At 41.4% G+C, this 10,491-nt stretch overlaps 1 protein-coding gene across 1 annotated transcript in view; it reads left to right on the top strand.

Annotated features, from left to right (window-relative positions):
* pard3ab (par-3 family cell polarity regulator alpha, b) overlaps positions 1-10,491 on the top strand; it is a 233,486-nt gene that overhangs the window by 214,769 nt on the left and 8,226 nt on the right. Inside the window, exons 23-24 of the mRNA XM_013912826.1 lie at positions 2,964-3,087; positions 9,988-10,130. Of these exons, the coding sequence (XP_013768280.1) occupies positions 2,964-3,087; positions 9,988-10,130 (267 nt within the window). The remainder of the gene's footprint in view (positions 1-2,963; positions 3,088-9,987; positions 10,131-10,491) is intronic.

A 10,491-nucleotide genomic window follows, 5' to 3' on the forward strand; every position in this document is an offset into this window, starting at 1 on the left:
TTTTTGCATTACCGAGTGCCAGTATTCTTGTTTGTAACCTGCAGGGTTGCTTACTTCTGTTTTAAAAAAACAAAAAAAAACCCAAAGAAGATTATATGAACTATAATTAACGTTAATTCTGATGCATCTTCAGCAAACTCTGGTCTTTTGGTAATGATCACTCCAAGCTGCACTTTGTAATTTGTTAAAGAATGTTTACTAAGTAGAAATGACATCACTCTAAGTCGTCACTCTGCTGCTGCCAGTAAACTTAACAGAGTGATACACAAAATTAACAGCTAATCGCAGCACATTGAAGAGAATAATCTTACGTCATACCATTTATGCATTGAATCAATATTGTAAGCTCATTAAGCTTACAGTTTGGACTCGGGGCCTCCATTATCTGGATCAGTTAAAAGTAAAAGTCAGTATTTTCAAGCTGTTAAAAACAACGTAATCGATATCTGTTACTTGCAGATTACAGATTTTTCTTGGTATTGTAATGTTAATGTCATCCCTCTGCCCGGTGATTGAACTGGATTTATCACTTGATTTAGACTTGATTAGATGGCGATTTGGCAGAGAAAAGGTCAGCGGTAAACCTTTCCCCCCCAAACATTTCTTCTTTTTAAGCATCTGTCAAAGTTACCACAGAGTTTACAGACTTCCTGAACCAAATTATAGCCAAGGATTTTAAAAAAGACACAAGTTTTGATTTTATTCCCAAAGCTTCTTTTTGAGCAATCCCTCTGCTTGAACACGCCGCATTAGGGCATATTGTAGTAGCGTCGTCAAAGTCTGCCCACAGTGCAGACATTACATCTTCCCAAAGCTCCTTCCTTGCCAGGCTTAAGGCTGAGACAGACAGCTTTTCAGGAGGCACACCCGACCATGAAAGGCAGGGTGCATCTCAGCGTAAACAGCTTTGCTGGCAGCCCAGTCAGCAAGCCACAGTCCTCTTATTGAGTCCCAGAGACACTCCACTCCACAAAGCCTCACAGTGACCTTTCAGCCTCATACAGTAGTGCCAGATATTGAGTGAGTCTGTCCAGATGATGAAGCTCATCTCAGGCTAAATTTCAGCCTGCTGTTCTTCCTGGTCTCTGGGGTGTTTTGGCAGTACAGTTGTATTGTTGTGTTGCTCTTTCTTTGATTGATTTACAGCGTTTTGTCAAAGATTGGAGATCTTTGATCCCTTTATTTGAGTTCCTGTTTTCTTTAGTCTCTCGGGCAGGATTCTGTAATATCAGCTGATACGATTTTTTTATTACAAGGTTGAGCCTCGGAAGACTGAACAGCTTCCACCTGACAAACATTACATTAAAAAAAAAAACATTTCTTTCTTTTGTTTTGGACAGGCATCTGTTTACATACATTAGATATGAGCCTTTCTGCTAAAGCTGGCATTGCATCCTTGACCCGTAGTCAAAAGGTCACACATCAGTTCAGCTGAGTTACAGAAAGGCCAAGCAGCTGTGTTACATGTCATGGAGATTAGCTGGATTGCATATGGCAGGTTCCTGGTCTTTAACAAGGCTGACCGCCTCTGGCTTTTCTATTGTGTGTCTGGAGTTGATAGCTGGCTAAGTTGGTGGTGCTGTTGTGTTTTAGGTTATGCCATTAGGGCTCTCTTTCTGGCTGTTTGTGATGGATGAAATGAATTACGCAGTAATTTTATGCTACATAGAGTCATACGTTGACCTAATAAAGACAAACTGCTATTCTAAGTCTATTCTAAATGTGCAGCTGCTCTGGGATTTCTTCTTCTTCCTTTTTTGCATATGCACAGTGTGCATTTTATGTTTTTTTAACTTTAGTTTAATCATAACCCTTACCAGTTGCAGTTTGGAATTTTTTATGCTGACCCCAACGCTCCCCGTCTTCAGTCAGGAGAAGATTTGAAAAAGCTGAAAAGGTTGCAGGCTGGACCTTTTGAGTTTGAGAGATAACAAAGTCCACAGGAATTTCCTGGCAAAAGTTGGAAAGTTGAAAAGTCAAGCTCAGAGTCACAGTCACCCGCTGCTCCTTCATTTAGAGTCCAACACTTCTATTCATTCACACTGTGTGAGAGGGAAAATGTGTTAATTACTTTCCTCTGTAGGAGGCCATGTGAATTTAACACTACCCCGTCGTTTCGTTTCTATTTAGGTCTATAGATTTCTCTCCGTTCTGTGTTCATGAGGACGCAAAAGCCTTTATGGTGAAATGCAGAAAAGTCAATGGAAATAAAATAGCTAAATTTTAGGACTGATTTATGACACATGGTCCAAAACGTTGGTGAAAGGGACTAACTTTCAAAATCTAAATTTCACACAATTTATATATATATTAAAAAAAAACTATGAGGAGAAATAAGGTCAGATAAACCTTTATTAGTCACACACTTAGTCACACACTTCACGGTGTTATAGCTGAGCATTTCAGACTCTGTAATTCCTAATATAGTTGCAGTTGTAGAGTTATTATGAATGACCAGTGTGAGTGTATTTACTCGTTGTACCATGAGGAAGTTACACTGACAGCAGCGTTGTTTGATGTAAACAGGGCTGCGAAAGACAATAGCAGCGCAGTGGATGAATGATATAAGGCTGCGATGGGAAGGATGGGGTGGGGGCGTGGGGATGTTGGAGTACTACTCACCGTTCACCACTAGTCTTTGTTCAATGTTCTGAATAATACATCAGAAGCACATTAGTTTGATTCATATTGCTGTTGGCTCAGCTGTAAGCTCGCTCTTGGCTCCGGCCTCACTTTATCACATTTTTTACATTTTATCTGGGTTGAGTAAATCCGGGTGCTTTGCCAGTGTCAACAGTGCATTTGATCAATTCATGGACAAAACACGCTGGACTTTAAAGAACATCATCCTGCAGGCCATTTCTGCCTGCTGATGGAATCAGGTCACTTGTTAACAATGGACCTTTCACACTCATCCATCTCCCTCCACCCTCTCTCTTTTTTTCTCCCTGCTCTCTCCCTAGTAACCGACTAACCCCCAGCAACCACGACCGGATACAGAGGCTGAGGCAAGAGTTTCAGCAGGCCCAGAATGTCCCGGACGACCCAGATGATCGCAGGAGGACCTACAGCTTCGAGCAGCCCTGGGTGAGTGTCTAAAATCACTGGGGCCTGTAACTAAAATCCGCTGCTGGGCCGAGAAGACGGCTAAACTGTAAGACTGTCCAGAGACGACCGCTATCTACCAGGCCGAGACTCAAGTGCTAGCCTGAGGAGAATGCTAACAGTGTTTGCACCTGTGGCTAATGGTGCTTACCGTCACTAACCCCACTACTAGCAGCCATGAACGAGACTGATAGTCCTCTACACTTGAGGATTACCATTAACCTCCATTAGCCTTCATGGCTAATTGTGCTAATGCTAACACCGTCTGCATGCAGGAGTCCTCACACCTCCTGACACAACCATCACTAACCCCACCCACCTGTCACGACCTGCTGTACTGATCCATCGTCTTCATTTTCTGTGTGTCAGTCATCCACATGGACCCGCCCACCACCTCATGGATTTGGGTCATTTCCATTTTGTTTCTCTGTATAGGGGGTCACCTGTTTTTCGACCTGTGCCTTCTTACAGTTTCAAGTGAGAGCTATGTGCTTTTTAACGGACATTGCTTTAAATCAAAGTTGCATTAGCTGAGGAGAAGGATAACGAGTGCATTCTGAAGCAACAAGGGGTAATTATAAGCGAACAAAATCTGAATGCCTTCAAAGTTTTTTGAGCTGATGCAATCACTTGTCATATTTTTAGTATTTATTTTAGTCCTCCTTGCTTCCTGGCACTGCACCTCAAGTGTACTTGGTTTTACATGACTTCTACTAGAAAACTGTAGCAGATTTTAAACCTTATACATCATTTTTATTCCTTTTTTTTGTAATTGGTAGAGTATGTGTTATAAATGAAATGTCTTCACATACTTGCGCTGAGTGCGGGACAACACACATTTTGTTTTGTTTTAACACACAGTCCCTCCCAACTTATATAATATATATAACACAATACATATAATTTTAAATAGTGTGTTATGGTGGTAGGTAGCACAAATGTGGGTTGTCCCATACCAGACAGTGTGTTGTCCATAAGGAATAACATTGAGCGCCCTTGTTAGCGTTTTCCCTCTACAAGGTGTTTTCGCACAAATGTTTTTGTATATTTCTGTATGAACTTTTTTGTTTTTTAATTGTTGGTGTATAAACTAGAAATTCCCACTGTAACTTTGCTCAGTCTTTTGATGTGCAATGGGAAAATTTAACCCTTGTGACTTATAATTGAAATGAATTGATAAAGTGAGAGCTCATGAACCATATCCTCTGTGTTCTGGCTCTTTCTTTTCTAACTAATAAGCCCAACAAATGTGTGCAGCAGTGTTTTGCATTTGGCAGTATTAACCAGTGTCCTGCGTGTAAATGGGGTAGATGTACTGGTGCACATTCCAACCAGCTTTGTACAGGAAAAGCAGCAGCGTGTGGGAAAGAAGAGGGTAGGTCATCTCTCCTTTTGTCTGAAAAGCTACTGAGCGTGCTCTCGTTTAAAGAGCCGTTGCAGCATTTTTTCTTATATTAGTTGCAATGTACTTTCTATTGCCATCGAAATCATGGAAAGTAGTGTTAGTTACCCATAAAAATTAGATATTCCATCAGCTACGGTACAATGTTTTGTTCTTTTTTTTTTTTCTTTTTTTTTTTACCCGATAAATTGGTACATGAAAAAAATCTTTGTGTCAAGTGTATTATTATTAAAGCTTAATTAGTCTGGAAATAAACCTGACAAGCACAGATTTCTCCCAGCGATCCTTTTCAGTTCCACAGCCTGTTAAATCCCTTTTACTTTGTCAGACTGCAGCCCACACTCAGGCTTTCTATAGTAATTGCATGTTATTAGACTCATGCTCTGGCCATACTTGTGGGCCATATGGAAAACAGGAGAACGTTTCTTTGAAATTCAATTACCTCTGCCGTGCATTTATTACGTTTTCTTGCTTCATCCGAGTGATGTGCTGCAAACCTCAAGGAGCCACCGTCCTTTTTGTTAATTCACCTACATCTGCCCCACTTAGTCTTTGCCAGAACAGTGAGATGGTGCCATTTGCTACTGCTCTTTTTTTTATAGTAGAAAATTGTAATGCTATATGATGCAAATGAAAATAGAGTTGCCTTTGTTCACCATATGTAGATTTATAGGGGCAGCAGTGGTTTTCCGTGCTGGAATAACTAATAGAGTAGATTTATTGAATTAATGGACAAAAACCTGGCTCAGTGTTTTAACATTTTCAAGTAAACTTGCCAAATATAAATTGTGGGAATCTGGTTTTTAACCATTGCAAATTTCAAATTTGTGCCGTACTATCCACCTCCTAAAAAAGAAGACTATACTTTTGGTTATTTCATGAAACAATAATCTACAAATTAATGCAAAACAGAGAGATTAGTTGGTGTTCGAATGATCATGAGTTCCAGTTATCTCTCTTCTTTAAACTGGGAGTTATTGACCACAGTGTCACACCATACTGATACGACTGATATCTGCAGCCATCTTTCTCATCCACCCAATTATACATTTTCTAAATATGGATGGCTAAATAAACAGTTATTTCTTAGCCATCCATATGTAGCCACATGCGTTGGGTCAATATATCCGTTCTTTGTGATGGGTCCCCTCTCCTCCTTTTTCTCCATAGTTTGGGGAGCAGGAGAGGATTGTGGGTAGAACGGTCTAATTCCATCAACGATGACTGATGCTCACCCTCTCGGCAGCACCGCGCCGAGCTTTATTGCACTCATTTATACCACTACGGGAACTGAGGAGTTCATTCAGTTGATGTTGGGGGTTTAGAAATGGTACGATATTGCCTTTTGTATTTTACTGTAACATTTTAATGCTGCTATTATCTGGCCTCCTTCGGGGTATTTTCCACTCCCCTCTGCAATCACTGTGTTTAGGAATGAGAAAACATTCCCAAGAATATTCAGCACTCCCTGAAGGGATTTTTCTTTTTTCTCAAGTGGGGGGAAAAAATGTTAAGCCTGAACTTCTCCTATGAGCATTTTAAATTCACATGTGCAATACGGGCTTTATAGGCACTCACTCCTCCTTTATTGTCAGCCGAACCACAATCCAGCGCCACTCAGTGCCAGAAATGATTGCCCCGGCTTCATTTGGTATAAAGGCGAGCCTCGTTAGCACTCTTAATCGTTTTATGGCCTTCCCACCAACTGATGTCCACACTGCTCCCACCAGGCTCTCAATACGTTGCACAGCCATAAAAGTAATTAGATTGGCTTTGTGTTGCAACTAATCTGCGCACAGTTATTGCACCCACACAGCTAATGAGCATTGCAGGAAGAGGGGTTGTGGTACAAGTGTGGGCTGAACCTCGAGGTGAAACTTGAGGTTTCTGAGAGTCTGTATGCATTCTTGTGTGTATGCCTTTGTGAGGTCCAGTATGATCTGCACTGCCCTTGCATATTTTAACAATGTTTGGGTTATGGTTACGATCAGGTTAAGGATATGAATTAGGCTTGTAGTTGCAATAAAGGGGATTATGGTTAAAAGCTAATTATACTCCAAATGAAGCATTTATCAGATTGTGAATGGCTAAAAAGGTACAACCTTTCCAACTTCTGAATTAGTGGAGGAAATATCTGCTAATCAGGCGTGTGCACTTTCCTAGGCAAATTAGCATGGACCAACACGCAAAAATATGCAAGATTTGAGCTTCTATCACAAGTTTGCAACTGCTACGTCTCTTTTGGTGAGTGCTTTTAAGGAGACGGTGTATCATAATGTGTGCCATTATCCCTGTTTGAACTGCAGCAGCCTAGGACATATATCTCACCAAGAAAAAATGGAGAGGAATTGCAAGGCCATAATGTCAGGGTTATTTCTTCCCCCTGCCTGTAAGTATCGCTACTAGGGAACAGATATTGATACTTTTCTTTGTAGGCATGCCGGGGCAACGAATAATACGAAGGCATTTGTTTCAATATAGTCAACCTCTTTTGGGCTAAGAAATTCTCACAGTTGAGCAGTAAAAATGTGTACGCGCCTATCTGAATCACGCCGTTGTATGCAGTCATGAACTATTTGCTACCACAAAATTGAAATTTATCCCAGCTGTCTGTGTCTGAGTGCACATACCTACCACAGCCCGATAACAGGAACGCAGGAGGTGTTCGTGTATGGGGAGGACTGTCACGATGTCAGGTGTTGTCTTTTTCATTAACACCCACTAACATCCATCACATCTCATTGTGTAACCCTTCTGAGTCTCCAGCATGGCTCCCCCCTCCTCTCTCACATCACCTTCCCTCCCTGTCTGTCTGTGTGACTCACCTTCATTTTGACCTGAGAAGAGACGAGCTCAGGGTGTGTCTGCCCCACTAACTGCTGGTAAGTGTCTGCGGTTTGGGCTTGGGCGAGCGGAGGGGTGCGATGGGGAGATTTTGTGAGGGTATCTTGTGTCAGGGATGGCTGCTAGTTTTATTGGGCTACTGTGAGGAAACTCGAACTCCAAGTTGTGGTGATTTTCATGCTTTGAATTTGTACCGAGGGATCGTGTGTTCTTTTCTCTATTTTAAGTCAAGATGTCCATGCAAATATAACTCGGTGGCAGTTTAGTTTTCAGAACAAAACGCCATTTTCATAAAAATATGTATTGATGTGTGCTATTATACAGGCAATGTGGTGTTTTTGCCACACTAATTTATGAGAGGCCTATCAAGAAAACTAAAAAAAATCTTGTTTCTTTAAGGATTTTGCATATTAACAGCATGAAATTCACCACAGTTTTGTAGCCTAGCCACAGCTGTATATACATGTGCCATGTATGTGTATTTGATGTGTATAGTTTGAGTTTCCAGTGATTATCAGTTCACATAAAAAACAAAATTCTTCTACTCACTTTACATGTTGGCATGTTGGAGTCTTTCGTGCATTCCTTGAGGCTCTTCAGCCCCATAAATATTTAACGGGACACAAAAAAGTCATCAGTATTTATTTAACACTGGGAGCGGAAAACTCCCACAAGTCCCAGAGTCATATTAGCTTTTATGAGTACAAGCAGTGCTCTGATCAACACATCGTTACTGACAATTTTGCTTTGTTGCAAGGACATTTCCAGCAGCACTTATGCTCATGTTAGAGCCACAAAGGGTGATACAGAAGGTGGTAAGACATTTTAGCTCTTATTTATATTTCAAAACACTTTGATACAGGTTGATTGTGTCAATAACTAATCTGAGAAGAAACAGTTCTGTTACTTATGACACATTTGCAGTTAGACAGTGTCCTGCACTGTGATCAGCAGAATATCTCTGAATTCTGTAAGTTTTTTTTACCAAATTTTAAAATCTGTGGATTATGTAATTATAGTACATAAACAAAATGTCTTTATTAGTTACAATATGGTGCAAAAGTCTCAAGCCACCACTCATTTCTTTATATTTTGCTAGCAAATGGGCAGCAGTCAATAATTAAATGAAATGTGTACAATCACAAATTGAAATGTAGTATTGAAGGCAAACATAGAGTTGGTACAATTGTAGCAAGCTTGAAAGTCGATATTTGGCATGATATCCTAATTTCTTTGAATAGTCTTCAGGAATAGTTTTCCAGGCTTCTTGGAGGACCTGCGAAGCTTTTTCTTGGATGTTGGCTGCCTTTGGTTCTTTTCTCAGTCGAGATGATCCACACAGCTTCAGTAATGTTGAGGTCCGGGGTTTGGGGAGGCCAATCCATGACTGGTGTTTGGCGTCAGTGACATGCTGAATCAGAGACTTTCTAGATCAGGGGTGGGGGAACTCCAGATCTACAGGTTTTAGATGTGTCCTTGAGCCAACACAGCTGATTTGGCTAAATGACCTCCTCAGCATGTCTTGAAGTTCTCCTGAGGCCTGGTAATAAACTAATCATTTGATTCAGGTGTGCTGACCCAGGGTGGCATCTAAAACCTGCAGGACACCGGCCCTCGAGGCTTGGAGTTTCCAACCCCTCTTCTAGATGGTACTGCATGATGGATTAAAATTGCCAACACTACTGGCTGAAATGCCGCTCCAAACTGTGACGGAGGCTCCAGTGTATTTTACACTCAGACACTGTTCAGCCTCTCCTGACCTCCTCCATAAGATTGTCAGTCCAGTTCTTGTATAATTTGGCATACCTCAGCCTTTCTCCCCATTTTCCTTCCTTAAGAATGGCTTCTTGACAGCCACCCTTCCACTGAGACTATTTCTGATGAGGCTTCAGTGAACAGTAGATGGATGAAGGGCCAGGATGCATCTATCAGGTCCTGTGTCAGGTCTTTGCTGGATCTCTCCCCCGCCCCATTTTCTTAAGGACGTGACTTTCAGATACTGCTCATCTACTCTAGGTAGTGTTTTAGAGTTACTCCTTCTTCTTTTGTCCTCTACTTATCAGTTTCCTCAATTATTTTCAAGAACACACTCCACACAGTGAAATAGTGTCATCTTTAGCAGTTTTTTACACATTCAGCTAAAGAATTTAATCGGCTTTGCTAAATTGTCTGTTATGTGTAGACAAAACACCGGCCTGTCCCTCGAGTTGGGTGCCTTTTTAAGGTGCTTGAATGATTGATAGATAAGTATTGAGTGACTTCAGATACAAGGACTGGATTGAAAATGAGGGAAAAGCAGCCAAAGTCCAGAGAAAGACTTTGAAAGACCTTCAGAAAGCCGGAAGAACCATTGGCTCAAGACCACAAAGATTACAAGAACGTGTGGCCCCTTGGGAGCAAAATATAAAGAAATGAGGGCTGGTTCAAGACATGTTTTACACTGAGATCAGCAAAATATTTTCGATTTCTATGCAATATTTTTAACCCAATGGACATTTTCTGTGATTTTCATTAGTTAGTATCTTCTGTGGATTGGCATCAAAGTGTAGCAGCTAGACAACTAAAGGATGTCTCTGATTATATGCGCGGTGATTGTGTTCTGAGCTCTAACTGAGCTGCCGCTCTCATGTTTTCAGTCAAACACCAGCAGCAACGGTCCAGGCGGGTACAGCCAGCCAGGCCGTCACTCGGTGTCGGTCGAGGTGCAGATGCAAAGACAGAGGCAGGAGGAGAGAGACTCGTTCACCCAGGCGCAGCGACAGTACAGCTCCCTGCCACGGTAAGATTGACGGATGTAGAACTTGACACGATTGTGTTTGATGTTTATTTCTGTTCAACAATCGACATGTACCAAGAGATTTTCGTGCGTCTGTCTAATATGAAAAGTGTCCTGGAGTTTGCGACTGTTTGATCTGTAATCCGGTGTAATGGATCTCGAGCAGTGACGCATGTGTGGTTTTACGTGTGCGCGTTCGTGTACGCGCCTGTCTGATTACGTCTGATTCATCGTAATGGCCCAGTGACAGTAGTGAAGGCAGATTAAATTTATATATACATATATAAACCATCTGAGTAAGAAAAAGGGTCGTAGCTGGTCAGCTTCAGACCACAAAGCTGCACACACACACTCTCAGTGTCAG

The sequence above is a fragment of the Pundamilia nyererei genome, unplaced genomic scaffold, assembly GCF_000239375.1.
Source record: "Pundamilia nyererei isolate P.nyererei 1_Seehausen unplaced genomic scaffold, PunNye1.0 scaffold00103, whole genome shotgun sequence".
In the NCBI taxonomy this organism is placed as follows: Eukaryota; Metazoa; Chordata; class Actinopteri; order Cichliformes; family Cichlidae; genus Pundamilia; species Pundamilia nyererei.